The sequence below is a fragment of the Zonotrichia albicollis genome, chromosome Z, assembly GCF_047830755.1.
Source record: "Zonotrichia albicollis isolate bZonAlb1 chromosome Z, bZonAlb1.hap1, whole genome shotgun sequence".
In the NCBI taxonomy this organism is placed as follows: domain Eukaryota; kingdom Metazoa; phylum Chordata; class Aves; order Passeriformes; family Passerellidae; genus Zonotrichia; species Zonotrichia albicollis.
Genome location: NC_133860.1, coordinates 4654996 through 4676676, shown reverse-complemented (window position 1 = coordinate 4676676; position 21681 = coordinate 4654996). Strand labels below are relative to the sequence as shown.

Below are 21681 nucleotides of genomic sequence, written 5' to 3'. Positions count from 1 at the left end.
AAAAGCTATCTGGGCACAACTGCGGGCAATTTGCTCTAGAGGCCTTGCTTGAGCAGGGATTGTTGGACAATATTAATACCAAAGATCCCTTGCAACCCCAACCATCTTGTGATTCTGTGAGAGAATAGAACAAAGAGATACAAGGATAACACCAAACAATATTTATTTTAAAAATCTGTCTTGTAGCATAAACAAGACTGGTGCAGATATTCCTAAAGTAATGTACGTTATATGAAATTAAAAAAGATTTTAAATGACCAGGTGTTATCAAAACATTGTCAAAGATTATCTTCCAGACATAACCTTGGAGGTCTTCAATGATCTGAAGCTACCAGTAGTACATGGTCAAGGTTTAAAGAGCTTTTCTCTCTCTGTGAAATTTCCAGCACTGGGTTTAATTTATCCAAAGTAGATTTAAGCTTTCCCTTCATTGATTTGCATTCTGAAAATAAACACTGTTTTTCATACACTTATACAACATTGTAGAGCTTTGATGTTTTTGTGGGGTTTCTTTGTCTGTTTTGGGTTTTTTTTTCCCCAAACATTTGGAGTTTTTTTCCCAAATACCATTTTTGTTTGCATTTTCCTAAGACATTGACAGATTTATGCTGGTGTAAAATGAAAGATAAAATGGTAGAACATAAAACCAAAAGATATTATCCAGGCCATCCAACTCCCCAATACTCATCATTATAGACAAAACCAGAAACTTACTGGGTTTTTTCCAGCATGTTTTAATGTATTTTATGATAAAGTTTCTAACAATTTTCTTTAGAAATTTAAAAAATTTCCAGAATTTAAAAAACTCAACTAATAGTCTAACTGACTGGATATTTTTCCTATTTTCTATTTTATATTTCCTATTTTCTAAGGTGCTTTCTACCTTAAATTTACCTTTTTTTCCTTTCAATTCTCCTTTTTTATAGATATAACATCTCATTCTATCTATAACCACAAGTAAGCTTCTATACATTCATATTCTTGTATTATTGTTACCACTTAGATCTATTTATAACTTTTTATGTCAAGACTTCAAAGAAAACCTTAAACATTTAAGCTGAAATCCTTGTGTATTCACAGAATTGCTGCCTTACGTGTTAAGTACTCATAGCTGAGATAAATAGGTATCTAGCTGATGGTAGATTTTTGACTCCAGAACCACAGGCAAAGATCCAAATGATGCTTACACACACACCAGTCATTTAACAGGCTCCTTCATTATTAAATTACCGTGTTCTACTAGATTATCCCACCTCGTTTTCTAATTAACAGTCTGGGCACTCCTGCTTTATACTCATATGTATCTATGCTTGTGCATTTAGGCTTACACACATCAAAAATTTCACTGGTCTTCTCAAAGATGCCCCAGGTTCAAGTCTCCCATATTTTACTGACTTCCTTTGGTTTCTCAAATTTTTGATTTCCCCAGATCTCATCTGGGTATGGCTGGCTAAGGCCATCTTCTTCCTTGTTTTAACCTCCAGCTAGCAAGGATCACCTTCCCACTTTGTATTGAACATGGTACGCTTAGCCACAGCCCCCCACAGAGCCTCTGCTCTTCAGGTGCTACTACAACCTTCCTCTCTAACACTATGTCCTCAGAGACAGATAACAAATTACACCCTTCCTGTCTTGTGAATTCTTCACTTGTGTGAGAGACGGGAAGGAATGTTCGCTCAAAATGTTTTGGGGGTGTGTGTGAGGGAAAGCAGCAGGTCAGGCCTTGCTCTGGTGAGGCAGAACATTCCTCCATATACTTCATCCCCCAGAGCCCGTATCCCAATCTCACAGTGACCACCAATCCCTAGCATTGCAGAAAATGCTCCACACTCTGCCCCTGGAGCCCCAGTTCAGCCCCAGAGTGGCCAGATGACTCAAACTCCCACCTGGGGAAGGGCCCAGGAAAGCCAAAGGGTGTTTAACCTGACACAAGGCCAGCATGTCTTGACCCTATCTACTCTTTGAATCTCTATGAGAGATTCATACCACTCCGCTGGAACCTGGAGTGGTAATTATGTTTGCTCTTTTCTATATAATTTCTGCCTTTCTCTCTTTCTTCTTTTAATTCCCTCTTCTTGGAATTTTTGAGTAACTTAGAATTGAACAGGCTTAGAGCTTACAAAGTCAAATGAGCTAAGTTAATGCTTTGAAAAGTGTTTTATGTTGATTGAATGCTGGCCTAAATGTTTTGCCGAAGTTCCTTGATATTCCGAAGTTGCCAGTAAAGTTGTTTTGACGTCTTGAGAATAGCTTGCTGGTATTTGTCTGTGTGTCTAACCATGAAAAACCACAAGCCCTTTCAATTGTCTCATCAAGTAAGGATTTTAGGGCCTTACAACTTGTCTTCTGACTGTCTTGCCCTAATCAACAAACTCTCCTGGGAAAGAGAAGCTCAGCTTTATTTAAGGTACAGCTGCTACTCAGCCCAAATTAGCTTGCCACTGCAGAGAGAAAGACAGGCATGGGTTGGAGGAACCATACCTATCTAGACGAATCCTCTGACTTCTCTCTTTAAATAGCACATATTAAACTGCTTTTACACATAGAAAAAATGCATGTGATCCCTCTCACATGGGAGAGAGATGCTTTCTACCTTAAATTTACATTTCTTAATTAAATTAAAATAAATTTTAAATTAAATTCCTCACACATGGGAGAGGGATCACTTGTTTAGAGAAAAAAATTTGCAGAAAGAGAGCTGAAAAAAGTGAATGTTGTAAAAGAAGATTGTGGCTGAAGAAAAACATAATTTTCTCATATTTGCTTCTTTTCCAGAGCATATTCTAAACCTTCAGCATTCTTGATTATTAGGGAAGACTGGATTAACCACAAATCCTTGCTTTGTCTTTCTTGAAACCGATGTTCTACAAACATCTAGTCTTGACGGAATGCTCATAATTTCTGTATTTTCTTTAGTTTATCAACCAAGCAGTTTTAATAACTTTGATTGTACATAATGAGAACAAGATTATAATATCCAGTGCTACACTTAAAATCAAAACGCGTCAGCCACCTTTCCTTGTGTGTATTAAAATTTGTCTGGGATTACTCTTCTCTTCAAAATAATTGTTTGTCCCCTTTATCTATTTATTTCTTTCTCCAATTCAGTAATTTTCTGGTTTTGTAATGGTGGTTACAAAGACCAAAGAATGACAGTGACACCTCTTGCATTTTAAAGATAATTATTTTTACTTTTTATAAGAAGTTCTATTAATTTTTTTTCTATAGAATTCCACAACTTTCCTATTTTTATAGCATTTAGGGCTATAAGAACAGTCATTGTGAAACTGTCTTGCATGCAGCAGAGAACAGCAAAGTATCAAGGCAAGCTTTTGTATGAGCTACTCACTATCTGTGTATAAGCTAAGTATCAGTGCTAGTAAAGTAGCTTACAAATTGGATTCAGCCAGTTCAGTATAATACATCTTGCAGAAGTAAAAAGAACCATTCCTCCAGAAATATAAATAACAATTAAAAAATCCCTGACTAACTATGGGTCAAAAACATCTTCTGCTATCTATCTTCAATAATGAACTTTTTACTTGTTGTACTATACTGAGCAAACTGTACTAACCCAGATGAAGAAAATGTACCTCTGAAATCATACTGTCCTCCTAGTTTAAATTCATCATCACCGTGGATTGATTGAAGCTGTGTATTTGTAAAAGAAGATACTTGAACGTCTTATGTTGAGACCAAAGCAAAAATCACAACTTTTTTTAATCTACAATTGCAAAGTTTGCAATACTGCAACTTTGCAATAAAAGTGTGTTAGGAGGATGTACCTCAAAAATTTTATTCTACATTCCTTTTATTACACTTTCCAGAAATGATATAGAGTTAAGCATTTTTCTTTAAAGTGTGTAGGAAGGACCTTTGCAAATCTTCCCAGTCTCCTGCAACAGAGCTTGTAAACCTAAGGACTTGACAACTTCACCCACAGTGTTTTCAAGCACTCCATTGGAGAAAGTATTCTTGGTATTCATTATCTGATCTGTTCCAAGTTCACCTTTCTCACTGAAATGGGGAAAAAAAAGTGAGACAGATGAAAGCACATTAGATATTTTTGATTTTTTGGAAGTCTTAACAAGAGGCTCCTGAAAACCCAAGAGGAAAGAAAAATCTAACTTTAAGAAGAAAAGAGAATGCTATTTGTCAGAGTTCAAAACCCAAGTCTCTTGTTTAACACTTGATTGTAGACAATCATGTTCCTGATTGCTTCAAAGAGAAGCTGTGATGCTGGAAGTACTAGGTATGTTAGAACTTCTCATTAATTTCAACTGAATGTAAACTACTCAACTGAAGTAGACTATCTCATCACAGTAGGTATGACAAGATACCAGCAGATGAAAGGGTTAAATAGTCCAGAAAAAACTGGGGATGGTTATTCCTATAATTTTATGAAATCCAATGCCTGTAGCGGAATGAAGTTATGCATCATTGTGAATTAATGTCCTGTAAGCTATAGAAAAAACACAGATACCTATTCTCTGAAAGGCAGAGTAGCAGTCTTGCCCAGATGTCACACTACTGTTAAGGGATGGAACAAAACCATACCATCACTTGTTTGTCCAAGAACTTTGCATGATTTTGTCCTTATTTTGATTTAAAGGAAAACTTGAAGAACATATGGGTAGTAGATAAAATGTGTATTTACACTATCTTTTAAAAAACCTATGCTTAGATAACACAAATACAGTTTTAAATCAAGCTCAAATCTTGATGCATACATATTAAGGAACACTAAGTTATTGCTGGTAAAGTCAAAAAATAAAATCATGAAGAATTGTAAAGAACAGTGAAAAGAAGTTAGAGTGGAAAATGCAATTCAGGGAATTCTTTTCTCCAATCTATGCAAAGTAATTTGTGAAAATGAGGATTCTGAATATATTCCAGAAGATGCCAGATAAAGAACTCAAACTGAACTCAGAGACCTATATGTATCACCTAAAAACTCTCTACATCCATCTCCCTACAGAGTTCACTCTGGTTCACTGTTTCCTTTGGTGCTATTGTCTGCCATGGGGTTACCATCAGAGAACACTGGTAGGCAGTACTTCCCTCTAACATCTATTTTCAACGGCCTAAATTGGTCTTCATAGGATTCCATTGTGCACGCTGCAAAGAAACTTGTCTTGTTGCCAGCTAGAACTCTGAACTACATGTCTTTCTTTTCTTCACTGTTCTTTTTTTGGTTCACAAGCAACCTCCTACCAAAAGCAGAATCTGCAGAAGAGACTACATCCAAGCAATAATGCAATGAAAAAGTAAGAAGAGAAGCCCAGGTGGCCACCTTGCAAATTTCCAATGTGGAAGCCTTCGACCTCTCCGCCCAAGAAGCAGCTATAGTCCTAGTGTAATGAGCTTTACAAACCCTGGGAGCCTCTTTACCCTTAACTACATACGCCTCTCTAATACAATCCCTTAACCATCTAGCTAAGCAACTCTTAGAAGCCATTTGACCCCTCTTAAGACCCCCTAAGAGAACAAACAATCTGTCAGAAGATATGAAATCTTTGATTCTTCTGTGATAAACCCTAAGTGTTCTTCTTACATCCAATTTATGCAGCCGTTGCTCTTTGTCATTGCTGGGTTTAGGGAAAAATGAGGGCCAAGAAACCGTCTGGTTTAGATAAAACTCAGATGCCATCTTTGGGACAAAAAAATTTTTATAAAGAGGAACCATCCAAAGAACTACTTTGTTTCTGATGGAACTTTATACATGTTCTAAATATCAAAATTGAAGTACTACAGAATATAAAACAAAAAATCAATTGACATTGAAACAGCTATTCACATAAATACACCACTTGACACCAGCACAAGAAAAAACCATTACTTTTGTTGCACCTCTGTGTGAGCTACACAGATTGTCTCTCATGAATACTAAAAGCAACCAAAGCATAAAGGAAACAAGTACAATGTTTCTGTCTATGCATTGCCTAGGGAAACTTTCGGTGACTTGGACATTCACCAACCTTTTATGAATTGGCCATCTTTCCTCAGTTTGCCAGCAGTACTACTTGCAGAGCACTGACACTTCAGATATCCCTCACTGCAGACACTGAGGGGTAGGTTGGATATACCCAACCTAGCCTGAACCCATTGAGAGTATGGGTAACTTTCTAGCACCATCAGCACTCCATTCAGTCTGGGCTAATGCCTCTGAATTAAGTTAAGTCCTCTGAATGACTGGAGACCACATGCCTTAGAATATAATCATATAAATATCAAATAAATTTCCCATTTGAGATGTCTTGATTTTTTTTACATTCTCTCACATAATACAGTAATAAAAAGTACATTTACCATTGTCCTTACTGAGTGCATACCCTGCTCAACACATGAGGAAAAGTCTACAAGTTTATTTTAAGACCTCTTTGTAGAATCAAGTCCATAAAACATAAATTATAATGTATAATAGAGTAACATTTCTTGAGAATTAATAAAACTGAGTGAAGGAGGCAGAAATACATTGAAGTCACTGAAGTCATTGAAGTCAGCAAAAATGGAATTTGAATGCGTATTTTATTAGAGCTTTGACATATATTCTAAAAATATATAGGTTAACCTGTATTTCTTTATTTTGGAGTGTCAATATTACAGGTGAAGAATACAACAACAAACTGTGTGCCTTAGAACTCATGTTATTTAATATTTTTATTTTCGTCAATGTAGTATTCTGAGACTACATCATTCCCAAAACACCCTTCTCCTCAGCCTGCAGCTTGACTACAGAGATAGTGAACATTTGATTTCACCCATCCTCTCTCCCTGAGCAGCCTGGCCTCATTTCTGGTCTGATATTTTTCTGCAATTAAGTCAAAGCTCTTGAAACCACTTCTCTCTCATGGCTTGGAGTCTCCACTGGCAGAAGCAGCAGAGTAGAACATTTGTGAGAATACTCCTGGAAAGTGTTATTCACCTGAATTTTCACGATACCTGGTTCTACTGAATACAATTAGATGAAAAAAAAGTGAGCTTCGAACCTATAGCAAATGCAAACTTGAAGCTGGATCATTTTACTGATGTAGAACCTCCTTCTGTAACATAGCCACTGAAGCCAGTGAGATAAGCATGCTAGTAAACATAGTTAATATGAGTAAGTGTGAGAAATACAGGTTAAACATGGACTATATCCTTTAGCAGTTAGTTTCACGTACAGTAAGATCAACTAAACTGATATTAACGTATTTGCTTTTCTCTCTTGAAAAAGGCAGTTTTCAAGGACAAGTTCAGAAAAAGTCAGTTTCAAAGAATTCAGACTCTGAGTATTGTTGTGTCCTATATGAGACACAGGATTTTACAGAGAATCCAGTAGGAGATATCTTGTTGCAGTGTTTGACAGTTTTTCATCATGGCTCTCCATCAATATCTACAGTTAGTACATCACATCTTTATACACAGCAGTCAGTTCTTTTCTACAAGTCATCGTGCTCAAATGTAAATCTGCACATTTCAAAAGCTTTTTCAGTGGATATGGAAACACATTTATTTGAAAAATATGATGACACAAATTAGGTAATTAATGTTGAAAATAGCATAAAATTATTTTGCACAAAATAAACCAATAACTCAGGACAATCATTCATTACCTTGAACATTCTTATTCCTCTCTGTAAATGAAGGCAGCAGCAGAAATTCTGTAGAGAGCTCTTCAATTTTTTCCTCCATTAATAAGAAGAGTTTGATAAGTTGAGAAAGACATTTGAGTTGATATAAGGTTAAGCAGAAGTTCCGTCCTTTCCTCTGGTATTCCTGGGAGGCTATTCAAGTAAAATTATAAAATAGCTTTTATTATAGCAGAAAAAAACAAACAATACTGCAAAACTGATTATGTAAGACAGTGTAATACATCAAGCAATTTAACTTTCCTTATAACATAATGTATATTTTCTCATTATAAAATACTGTTACATTATTTTTTCCTAAGTCTTCAGAATTTCTAAATCATCTGTGAGACTCCAATTGACTTCCAGGTTTTGTTACTCATTAACTAGGAATTTTTCCATGCAATGGATTTACTCAGGAATGTTCTCACCTGTGTTTTACAGAAAACCCACTGTGTTGCAAAAGCCGAAAGGCAAAAAAACACATCATTACTGTATTTTAATGGTTTGGGACATCACATCACTTGTCACTCTGCAAGTCACCTTGTCTGTTTAACAATCTGCTAGCACAATACAGTTGATGAATATGACATTTGAGTGAAAGAAACATCAATCTAACACTCCACAACTTTAAATATGTGGGGTTTGAAAACAAGTGAGACTGTCAGTGAGCAAATATCAGCAAGTATTATCACTATGAGCATTTAGTATTTAAAAGAAGAAACCGAACATTTTATTTTGAAAGGTTAACACATGCACTCATAACATATAATCATGTCACATCAACTAGGGAACTCTGATTTCAGCACAGTCAAACTATAAATGATTCCGAGACGTTTCCAATGCAGTATTACCAAACCACATGGGTTTAAGTACTTTAATTTTATAATGTCTATAAGTGTAACAAGTTTGCTCTTCTATGCAAATGATGGTGAGCTGATACCATAGTCCTACGCAGTTCTGTTGCAGATGTAACACTAGCAGAAAAGTTAATCTGGAAAGTGTCAATGGGAAAGTCAGAGTAGTTTGAAAGGGAAGCTCTGAAAGATGAATACAAAAGAAATTGATTGAAATGTACTTTTATGTGTGAAATCTTTCTGACCTCTGCAAATTTTAAGTACTTCGTACCTTCCTTTTCCCTCAAAGTTTCTAAATATTTTTTAGGCATTTACAAATCACTTTTAAATAGACTTAGATCTAAGTAGAAGAGGTAATTCCATAATATGCCATTCCAGTTTTACAGCATTAGCGATTGGACTGCAGGCTTTGCATCCACATCTGAATTTCTTCCAAGTTCCAAACAGATGTATTCATGTTACTTCCTTGCATTTCTAAGAATGTCAAGAGAGTTATGCATATATGCCTTTGTTAGTGTCTTTCCTCTTTGAATAATGAGTAAACAGCAAATCTATCACTGGATTTCTAATTTTAAGTCTTAAACCTACAAAAAAATCACATGCACAGAATTTTACTCCTTACCTGAAAACTAGAGAATATAATCTGAGTTTAATTGACATGAAAAGACTGCCTGAGTCTGCAGTGTAAGAACCACAAAACACACCTAAAAATGAACACAACATTAGTTCCACCTCCTATAATTTCAAAACTTCACGATATTTCTGCCCTGTCTATGGAGGAACAAGGAAACAGTCCACTTATTTGATTCCCTCAAATGATATTGTCCTTATTAGATTGAAAGCAAGTGGGTGTAGAAAACAAAAGTATACCACAGTAATGCTGTGCTTCGAATACATTACCAAACTCAGAAAAAGTAAAAACTTTTACTTTTAATGATAATTCAGAATATATTTCAGTTTTATTGTTTCTCAGAAATGACAATTAATTTATTTAGGGCTTGATGCTCAAGTAGTGTGCACACACATGATTATCCAAAGTTTGACTGAAAGGCCTTCTATACATCCAGATCATTAGGTTTAAAATACTGATAGCAGCATTTAATTTTGAAGAACACTGACTAGTCTGCTTGAACAAGCACTTCACTGTCCATTTTTTAGCAGAGTGGAATGAAAAGGCACCTCTTTTCTAACATTGTTCTGATTGGACAACCACAGGACAAAAATATTTTAGAACTGTGTGCTTCGCCAAGAGTGAGGCAGCCCATGCGATTGTCGGATCTCAAGAACTCAGTCCTGAGATGCTGAGCCACCGAGACCCTTGGGGGGGCTCGGGACTCCTGGAATGTTGCCAGAAGTGTCTGGTGGCAGGACTTTGACCCTACACAAGAGACGACAAGGATGAGGGCTTCACAGGGTGAATGGTGAAGAGATTAGTTAATTAGAGGGTAAGACACAAAGTTTAAGATTTATGTACAGGGGGGTTTGGAGGAGTAAGATGGAGGAATTGGGGTGTGTCCTGCCCTCCTTCTTCTTCCTCCTCTCTTCCATCTTCTTTGGCCACGGTGGCACCTTTAGATTGGTTATTGCTGAGAGTACATCGAGTTATAAGAGTAGATGGTATTGGAGAAAAATGATAAATATTATATACGTCACAATGGGTATAAAGATACGTGGCTGCCCGGGAGGGCAGAGACAGTGTGCCCATGGCTGACTGCTGAGCGGATCTTTGTTAGGCTGAAAGAACATCTTTTAGATAAACAATTAATAAACATAAAACCAGAAAGAAGAACTGAAGCCTCTTCTCGTCCTTCGACACGCGGGCTGCCCCAAGGCCACCCCCGGGCCTTCCAGGCCCCTCAAACAGCCGAGATAAACCGGACATTTGGCGTTCCCTGGGCGGGCAGAGACCACCACAAAACCTTTCGGGGAGATAATCCGGACATGCGATGACATAGAGAACACCTCATAACAGGTTTATAAACTCTGCTGAAGATTGTCATGAAGAGAACATGTCTCCATGTGGACAGATGTGAAAGAGACATGAAGGCTGTGATATATGTTCAACAGAACCTCAGTGACATCAACCTGTTTGGAGGAAAATTTGCCATATTCACAAAGTATGCTTACTCTGAAAATGTTACCAAATGGATCATTACTTGGAGGGTTAGGTCAGAAAACTAATATAACTCATTTAGCCAGGTGACACTGCGCACCCCTCCATTATGAAAATGGTCTGAAATTGTTGTTAGCATTCTATCCAATCCACAGAGGACAATACACAGTGTGGCTGAAAGTCCATGAAGCTGATCTCAGCCAGCGGCGAATCAGCAAGAAATGGCATTCCAGTCCAACTGCAGTGTCACAGACATCTTTTATAAAAAATCCTTTCCTTACCATTTTTCCTCCTGAGAAGCTGAGAGGCCTCAGGAACAAAATGTAAACAATGATTATCTGCTGCTGTGGAATGGAACAGGTGGATCTTTGATTGGCCCATGTTGGTTGTTTCTAATTAATGGCCAATCACAGCCCAGCTGGCTTGGACAGCCTTTGTTATCATTCTTTCCTATTCTATTCTTAGCTAACCTTCTGATGAAATTCTTTCTTCTATTCTTTTTGTATAGTTTTAATATAATATATATCATAAAATAATAAATCAAGCCTTCTGAAACATGGAGTCAGATCGTCATCTCTTTCCTCATCCTAAGACCCCTGTGAACACGGTCACACTGCAGGATAGAAAGGAAATGGAGAAAGTTACATGATACAAACCAGCTTCCTTCCTGAACCACCTGCAATTTACTACTATCATTCTTCTAAATTTGATTTTTTCTGCATGTCTGACTTAATTCATGAAGTCCCTGCACAAGGAAATAGGTGCAGCAGGATCTCTGAATACAGACAAACATAAACAGGACCTCTTAGTACCTCCTAACAACAGGATATGTTGGCTTTCTGCTAAAGCAATACCTGGAGAGAAGAATTTCTGAAAAGGGACAGAAAGGCTGGTACAGAGGCTATAGAGAGGTAAAGTGCATTCTACAGCCTTGGCCAATGTGCCAATAAGCTGATTTACAAATACTGCTCAACAAAAAAGCTGAGATCAGGACCTAAACAAATACAGAGGAGAAAAAAAAGGTTCTGAGTTTCTGAACATAGCCCCGGGCTTCTGTCTCTGCAAAACAAGGATCACACCAATACTGCTGTACAAAACCAATGCCTATGCTGATAATTCCTAAACTGCTCTGGGGGCCAAATCTGCTAGCAGAAATATCCTAAGTCAGGAAAATGAGCTATCTTAAGCTACAACAGAAAAGATTCAAACCAAGCACAGTGTCAGGGACCACTGAAGTCTGGCTGCTACTTGAGGAACAGGGAGTCAAGCATGACAATATGGCCAGCAGGACAGGCTCCTTGCCAGCCAGGGCCCAGTCATGCAGATCCTAAGTAAGGCAGATCTTAACATGACAGGTTTCAACCAACAGTCCAGATCATCAGCCAAGTTAATGGTGATGACACAAATCTGAGGTCAAATCAGGAAGCTAATTCCCCTTTTGAGTCTGGATCTGGTCTGGTGAAGGTAACCATAAGTCAGGCAGAGTTCAGTGACCACTCAGTGGAACCATGGTGATAAAGCAGGTTCAAGCTCATGGCAGGAAAATTGAATCAACAGTAGATGAACACCAGGACATCTGTGACGTAGCTCAAGCAGGGACTGAGGACTCGGGTGCAGGTGAAATAGATCTCCTGGGCAGGCTGCGGTGAAGGTCCCTGAAAAGGCTGGTCAGGGTCTTCAGGCTCACTAATGCATACAAGGCTTTGCTGCATAGCTCTTAAGGACTTGAATTTTCAGACAAAGACCTCAGAAAAACTGGGAAACTGTCTTTCTGCTTCATGGAGGACAGAACAACTATTTTGCTAAGAGGAAAAAGAGAGTACTTGAGGTTTCTGCAGTTCTTTCTGGGGGGATAGGAGGGAGAAGACTAAAAGATTACTTGAATTAACATGAACCTGCACTGCGTTGATTTGTAGCAAGTAAATCAATCTTGATGGTTCCTTACACAAAACTGGAATGAAGCAAAAGAATAAGCTCAAAATTTCCATGCAATTTAGATAATCTGTACTCTTGAGTTCCAACCACATAGAGGCAGAGGGGACTCAAAAGATATTTAATTTCTTCAAGCATGCTCATTTACTACCCCAACTATCAAAAAATGGGCACCAGAAGTCTGTCAACCCAAACAATATTACTCTTAGAGAGAGTTTCTATTTTTCTAATAGAAAAAGAATGCCCAAAAGAAGGGTGTCTACCAATTTATGCAAGGTTCGTGTGCTGATGCCAAGGCAGCTGATGCCAAGGCAGCTGATGTTATACAACACTGGAGAAACTAGGGGTACTATTTTCAGGTTTGGCCTTTCATTTTGGCAGAATTGAAGCTGAAGAAATTCTCCTAAGATCTGAAGGACATGTCACCCTTGTCGAAGAATAAAGCTGTCCATTCTACCAGAGACCATTTGGCTGGATGTAGCTGGACAGATGGTATCATAGAATTTCACTTCACCAGTGATGAAGTTGAGAGGTGCCCATATGAATTCTAAGACAGCTAATAAGTTAATTAAAGCATTTTCCAAGCAACATAAAGTGAAAGGCATTCTATAAGGCACTTGATTATTGTACCTGACCTTCTCCTAAGTACCTAAATTCAGTAGCAAGGTATCTGCCTTTATCTTAGCACTTTTAAAGATTTTCCTCATCTTTGAAAATGAAGATGCATAAGAAATAAGGCTGAGCTAGATCTACATGACCTGTGTATATCTGCTAACTTGTGATTTTATAGCAAGTTTCAGAAGTGATACTTTCCTCAAATCTGTAGCTCTTGAAACCATTAAAAAAAGTGTTCCAACTCCCTTGGTTATAGCCTGGGAGATCTCAAAAGGCATAAGAAAACATGTATGAATGACACTAATAAGCTAAATGTAACTTTCGTTATTATTTTCTCTTCATATTTTTTTAAATGAGCATGGCACCTCTAATGTTTTAAAGAACTTTGAATTTACCAGATCTCAAAAAATGAGTGCCTAATTCTGATAATTTCAACTCCTCCAGGTATCTGACACAATAAGGTGTGGCACAGAAATATCTGCATCAGAAGTGAGCTGGCTCTAAATGGTAGAGAATAACTACATTATGACAACTTTGCTCTCAGATTAATTAGCCTTTACTACTCACTCTGCAGGGCCACATGGCTAAGCTGCTTCTGAGACTCATGGTGGAATCCTTGCAAAGCAACCTGATGACTGTTTTCTTCAATGATTACAGCAGGGATTTCTCTCAGCAGGAACCAAGGGTCTAAAACCCTCTTAAACAATTATACTATAACACGCTTTCCCAATACACAATACATTAAGTATCATTCATCTGTCCCCATTTCTAAGGCTTGATTTCATGTAAGATAGATCTACAATATTGTTCTGCTATGGACACAAGTAGGCAATGTCAGGGATTTCATTCAATAAATGAATGACAGTCACTGTGTATAGGGGTGTTCCAAGAGGTAAATTTTCAAAGCCTTGCACAGGGAGTTACATTTATAAATTCCATTAACAATAATGTGTTCCTCAGGTGTCAGCAATATTAACTTTTAAGTGATGCCATAACTATTATAAGAACTTTGGATTTATGACAGCGTTCATCTGCACACTATCTCCTAAACAGAGCTTGTACAAAAGTTTTACTATTCTGTCATTTGCATTTAGTAAAGATATATTCCATTTTTATGGACATCTGCTCACAGTTTCTCAAACTGCGTGTTGGTATACAATTTTTAATGCAACTGCTAGGTTTAAATAATTGGTATTGCTGGATATAATTGTTGACTTGCTTATACTGTAAAAAGCAACTTAGTATTTCTGCATAGCAGATGTAATACACAGTATTACATGGAACTAAATTATTACAAACAGTGCCAGCAGTTTTCTATACACAGTACTTACGATAATTATAAAAAATCATCTTCATTACTGCAAGCTAGCATTTTTTAAACAGTTTAATTTGGATATGTTACAAGATACATTCAAGTCACATGCATACAATTACTGCAAACCCAAGAAGCTATAAAATGTTCCTAAACAAATCCCTTTGACCCTGTTAATGTCTGTTTCTTATTAATCTAAGGCTACATTGTCTGTAGCGTGAATTTTTATGGAATATGAAAAAAAAAGGAAATCCCTTAACAGTTGTTATTGATTCCACCATTTACTCACTCAAAGATAAGTGCCATTTACAAAGCAGAACAGATGCAGATGCTGACAGAAATGTAAACAATTGTTGCATGGCTTACTGCCAGATTCTAAGCCAATACATTAAATTCCAAGTGAAGCACATTTCCCCTATAGATTGCACTTATTGCCACTTCATTTCCTATGTGCTCTCTCTCTCTATTGCTGCGCCTGGCACTAAGCTATTTTCAGTTCTTTGGTGACCCCTGAGGCCTAGTCCTGCCTCACATAGCCATTAGAGAAGGGAATTGCATGTGTCTGACATGGTCTGAAACCAATTATTTGATATTTTCTTCAGAATGATGCCCAACTCTGTTGGGAATGAGCAATCATGAAATAATTTACCTCCTGATTTAATTTTTTTCTGCACAAATTAGTTGTAGCCTGAGCTAGCTATACACAGCTGCTTGTATCTCTGTCTTATCAAGACTCTACTTGAAACAGTGAAAAAGGAAAGGAGAGAGTAGAGTTGAATAGAATAGATTGGGGAATCCTGTTTTAAAAAGGCATTGACAAGTTTATCAGATATACTGATCACATGTGTTCTCTGCTGATTGAAACTGACAGACCTAGAAAGAACTATTAGTGATGTAAACTGTTATATGAGCCGTTAAGGGTTTTTAAACACCTGTCTTGCTTTGCAGCTCCCTGTTAGTTGCAGTGAGACCCATGAGTTCCAGGATAAACTGGTAAAGCTGCCTTCACAAAGAAACTACACATTGGCATTTTTTGTCCTTTAAAAAAGGTCACAGATCTAAAAATGGTAAACATTTTCTTATTAGATACCGCCATTACCACATGACTTTCATAAATGCTTATACCATATATCCATACTGTGCATGTGGCAAAAAAAATGCAGTGAAGTTAAGGGAACTCAACTGATGTATAAACATGATAAGCATGCATAAATTTGCATAGATTGAATTGAGTGTGTCTGTCACAGAGATGTCACTGCCAGCTATTAAACAACATCAGTGAAAACTACACTAATGTTTTGAAAGAGATTCACTACACATGCAACTGATTAAAATTAAAATTAATTTAAAGGTTTTTTTTATTTTATTGATTAAAATTTATTAAAACCTGCTCCATAATGTCTTCCTAGTAAAATGAGATCAGCTTTGACCTCATAGTGAAGGTTGATTCCACGTCAGGTTGCTAGATGTTTGCCACCAAATGCTAAAGTCCTTTGTCAACATTGCATGGGTAGGTCTACCAAAATGAAATGTTTAATTGTAAATCATGTTTACTGACCAACTGATGAAAGAAAAAATAGACCAGTGCTGGAAACACAGGATGGGAAACAAGAACATCGAATCACACTCTGACTTCAAATTTATATTGTTATCTTAAACAAATGATCTCAAAAATCTGACTCCTTGACAGCATATAGATCCTTTACAGCCCTGAGGAACAGACCACAGAGACTTCCTGAAGCACTCTGAGGATGAAGTGCCTTGTAATCATGCTCAAGAAAATTACTTCATACACAGATACCTATCTCAGTTTGCTCTGAAACCAGAGACTCAACCTCCTCCTTAATTCTCAAAAGCATGCATAGCTTCTAATAAATTACAAGACATTCCTATCATACACTTCAATTCCAGATAGACTGTAACCCTTTAAACAATTCAAACATAAACAAATTATTTCATTTCTGAATTAGAACTAAGTAACTGACTTGTCCATTTAATGAACTAAGCATGTGACATCCAATAATTTTTTAATAATTATCAAAATACTGAAATAGTGGACATTTTTTAAACATTCCTTCAACTAAAATGACTTTAAAACTCATAGACAGACAATAGTTGCAGTTGTTTCTAGCAGTTAAGAGTGGGTTTTTAGGTGCTATTCTACAATTAATAATTTCTTCTGAAGCAGTACTTATTACCAAAAAGTCCTTTCCAAAAACTGCAAGAACTATCATATGACAAAATTATACTCTTAGTAATATTTCTCAGAGATCTGAAACAATATTTGGGCCTTGCCAATGACATAAACTGATTCCACATGCATCCTTTGATTTCTCTTGCCTACACTGTGGGCTGAGGGAGTTATCACATTCTCTGAAGTCTTCACACTCACATACAGAAATCACCAAAGTAGAATGTTTTAAGAGAGCATAAAAACTAAGAAAGCCTGCTGAAAATAACTGAAAATAGCACCTACATTGAAACAGGAGATCTTGAAGAACTCTAAAGTTGATCATCCTTGGTCTTTGCTGAAAGACAAATTAAGGACTGCCAGGTCTGTCAAAACTTCTCATGAATGCTAACTTTGACAGGACTTGCATGTGTTTCTCTGCAAACCATTTTATAACACTTGGCTGATAAAAGGCAGTTCTAATGTGCATTTGAAAACACAGTAATCAACATATTTATTTTAATCTGGCTTACATTTCTTTAATGTCTGCAAATGTAAAAATTTCTGCTAGCTGAATTTCAATTTTCAACACTCACAGAGGTTAAGTCTCTCACAGATTGGTTCATTACACTGGAACTACTCTACTCAAATTAGATTGCTAGGAACCTTCAACCAACCAGTAATTTCTATCATGTGTTGATCATTCCTTTCTGTAGGAAGGAATATGCATGATATTAGATACTACTACTAGTATTTCCTTTAAAAATAGATTTAAGTGTCTGTGTCACTTCTGCTTCTCTTACTCCAAGATATAATACAGCCAGTTCTAATTTGTTCAAATAATATAAAAAATAATGGCTGGAGCCAATATTCTTATTTTTTGCTTCCTGTGCCTTTGTATTTCAAAACCCTAGTTGCAAAAGTCATCACAAAGTTCTCATGATTATTTTTCCAAGGAACATAAACATAAAAAATAAGTCTAGGCAGACAGCAAAGAGGGCAGACACTGCCATTTAAAAACTTCTAGTGAAATGTTTCAAAATTCCTAATTTGTAAACAAATGTTTTGTAGAAAGACTAATACACAAAAGCAGGATTAATCACATTTGTGAGTAAAGATACACGTTCCTACTCACTGAGCTGAGATTACACAATTAAAACACTTCTTTACACATGAGCTGATAGCATGGTGCATAACAGAACATGTAATTTCTGTGTTACAGAACTTGCTGGAATTTCCCAGCACATGAACAGAAAATCAGTACAGTGTCCCTTGTGCCAGAGGATGAAGATCTGGTTCTTAGCCAGACGATGATCAGTGTGCGAATCTACTCTAGGCAAAGTAAACTCTTCTGGAAAATCTGAGACCAGTAACTGATCTAATTTCAGACAGTCCACAATACTTATGGGCACTACGTGCTAGATTTCTAATTAAGAAGTTGGACTGGGTTTTAACCATTCTTATTCTCTCCAGGTCAGATGGACGGGAATAAACCCATTGCCTTGCTCTGTTCAGTAAATGTAGTAAAAAGTACTATAAAATGACTGAAACGTCTGTTTTTCAAAAACTCAGTAGATACAGTGGCCCTTTAATTGAAGAGAGAGGGATTTTTAAAATTGTAAGACTAAGCCTCAGTGAAAAGGACATTAATATTGTAATTTGGCATGTTACAACCATCCTGGGGGCATGACACTCCCTTCTAATTCAACCAACTATATTATTTTTCAAAACAAACTATTGTGACAAAAATAATTTTGACTTTTTGCTGTACAATTTTATGACAGAAGGGGGTTCTCCATCTTGGCAAAAATCAGTCAAGACCATCTCACTGACTTGTGAGTAATGATGGTAGATGCACATATTGAAAAGACTCCTGCAACAACTTTCTCTGAATCAGTAGTACAGGAACATATTTTAAAGACATTTTTAAAGTGCCCTCTAATGTGCTGCAGTCCTCCAAAGCCTTCTTCATGCAGGCCCATATTCTGAAGTAAAAGAGAGACTTCTATCATAATTGTCCCTCAGATTTTGTCATTTTTTATTACTAAAGAGAAAACTAGAGTATATAAATGTCAGATTGACTTCTGAAAATTCACAATATATCAGACTATAGAGTAAATTAGTCTTCATCTTTTACACTTGGGAGGAGAATGAAATTATTAGAGAGCACTGTGAGTTAAATGCTCTGTTCATTCTGAGGAAGAAAATGCAGGTATGCTGTGAAAACACAAAGGCAGGCAAGTGGCCAGTACTCGCTAATTGTGAAAACATTTTGAAAAAAAAAATTCCAAGAATGAAACCATGTGCCTTTCAGGATAATGGGAAAGACCTTCAAATTGAAAGAGGGTAGCTTTACATTAAATATTAGGATGAAATTCTTGATTGTGAGGGTGATGAGGCACTGCAAGAGGTTGCCCCAGAGAAGCTGGGGATGCCCCATCCCTGGAAATGTTCAAGGTCAGGTTGGATGAGACTTTGAGCAACCCGGTCTAGTGAAAGATGTTCCTGCCCACGACAGGGGAGCTGGAAGTAGATGATTATTCAGGTCGCTTCCAACCTTACAATTCTGTAAATATATGTGCAGAGCAGCTCAAGGGGTCAGCAGTTGCAATGGTGACTTGCACAAAGGCACCATTCTTTCTGTATCTTGTTTATATAGATCCTTAAAGCCCTGTTCCTACAGAAGTTATGTTGCCAAACACTCTGCAATGGGACAGAGAGGTCAGAAATAAAAGACAGAAAGATATGCCAGGCAGGCAGCAATATAATGGAAGCACATAAAGAGACTGCTGGTCATGCACAAACAGAAGCAAAACAATCATGTCCACAGGAGGGACGAACAGGATGTTGTGGCTGTCCTGAAGTAAGGAAAAACAAGAAGAGGGACATGCAAGGAAGCAAAGAGGATGAAGTTACAGTTTTTATTGTAACTCTCTTATTTTTCTCTTTATAGTGTCTAGAAGTCACTAGACGTGTCATGTGGGTCTTCGAATACCCTGAAGTTAAAATTTATGAAAAAAAAGGCCAACTTCAAATAACTTCCATAATTAAGATTGCAAACTTTGCAATTCTAAACATGTGGCCTTAGGGATGCATTAGACATTTAACTGAAAGCTAGCTTGCACCAGTCCAAAGATTTGGACAATAGAATGAATTTGATCTGCAGAAGCAGGATGCCGTATTGGATATTATCATCTGTAATCCATATGCATTACTTTGTATTATGTGCCTTCTCAACACGTAAGAAAGATGCAACAGGACTTTCAGGACTGAACAGTAGCAAATCAAGTGACTAAAACACTTTCCCCTTTTACCCTCATACTTGTTGAAAAACAGACAGTAGACTATGGGCAAAAAAACATGGTGGAAAACCAACTGTAGCCACAGCACAAATACTGTAAATTATCTGCAATAAATTCTCATAGCAAAACAATTACAAAGATATAAATATTTAATTGCATTAATCCAAGTTTGGAACTCTTTAATTTCCAGATATAAATGGAAGATGAATTACATTAAAGTTACTGAGCTGAAATTATTCCTAGATGTGAACAGCTGGTGTATTTTTAATCATGCAGTTGTTAAACTGGCAAGTATTAATACTATTTTAGGTATATTTTTGATAGAAAAGACAAAAATCATAGAAGACTTGTTTTAGGCCATAACGGTGGCTATTGAGATCGCAAACCAAGTGAAAGTAAATTATACAGAAGGACAAAAACAAATCTGAAACTAAAGCTCTTAGTTTCAAAAAGAGGAAATTATAAACGAGGGGGAATAAAACCATATGCACATAAAAATAGTAGAGAAGTCAAATTTAAGTTAAATGCACAAAGCCCAAAACTCATATCTCAAGTTAGCTCTTCAGCAAATTGCTGAGAATATGTAAGTATAAGTGAGCTCAAAAGTGGTTTTTCATACCAAGTACTTTAATTTAACATTCCAAAGTTGTATTCACTTCAACGAGTTACTCCAGAACCAGTTTTTCTTCTTGTTCTCATCTCCACTGCACAAATGCAGCTCCTGGACATGGTAGTGAGTCCTTCTGTTCAAGATTAGCTATACACCATATTCATTTTAGGTGATTAACAAACACAACATATTCTGTAGGAACTCATGAACATTTAAAGATAATAGATTTAAAATATAATCATTTAAATCACAGTTTGCATTTGAATATATCTTTATAATAGAATGGACATGGGTTATATTCTGGAGAAAGAAAAGAGAAAGGAAGCCTGCTGGACATTTAACTAAAAGGCTATGTACTGGGATAAAAGTGTAATACATTCATATTAATATTATAGTATATCTCTGAAGGTATTTTAATTATTTTCTACCTAAAAATGTACTCAGTTAAATCTTTATCACTTTAGATTACCTTCACTTTGTGACAATATTTTTCTTAAAAATGACAAACTACTGATTTTTAGGAACACAATTTCTATTGCCTCAGATTTTAAAAATGAATTTCAGTTATGATTTTAAATGTTTAAGGGTCTCTGGTAAGTTTGTGATCTTAAAAAATATTAAGCCAATCAATTTGAATATGTCAGAAAAAATAAAACTTAAAGCTCCGATCTGTTTTATTTAAACCACAGGAAATTAGAAAAAATAGCTGATTAGTCTATATAAGTATTTATACTCTGTTTATACACAAAAACTATATAAATAAAGCCAAAGAAAACCTTCCACTAATACATCAACTGTCCATAATTCCATGGGGTTTAAGTTTCTTTGGCAGATGTCTTATCATCTATAAGAGTAGCTGTTTCCTCATCTAACAAATGAGAAATTAATATAAGTTAGTCATGCCTGATTTAACCAGCTTAATATTTTTGTAAACAAAGGAACACAAAAAAGGTCCAAAAGGTAAAACTACAATACACAGACTTAGCCCAAGTAATCTCTGAGAAATACCACCTTGGAAATTGAAGAAAAAATCACAAAAAAATCTCAGCTGAAAACCAGCTGAGATTCTTTCCATGCTAAGTATCGTCAACAGATATTTTTGTATACTTTTAAATACCACAACATTACATAAACTTTAGAAAGATGGAAATTATTAAAAC

The 21681-nt window shown here is 36.5% G+C and overlaps 1 protein-coding gene across 14 annotated transcripts in view; it reads right to left on the bottom strand.

The window, feature by feature from the left end:
• The window catches only part of KIAA0825 (KIAA0825 ortholog), a 241539-nt gene that overhangs the window by 158335 nt on the left and 61523 nt on the right, over window positions 1–21681 (bottom strand). For all 14 annotated transcript variants that reach the window (XM_074533430.1, XM_074533433.1, XM_074533428.1 and 11 more), the window contains one exon: window positions 7596–7766. In XM_074533430.1, coding sequence (XP_074389531.1) covers window positions 7596–7766 — 171 coding nt within the window. The remainder of the gene's footprint in view (window positions 1–7595; window positions 7767–21681) is intronic.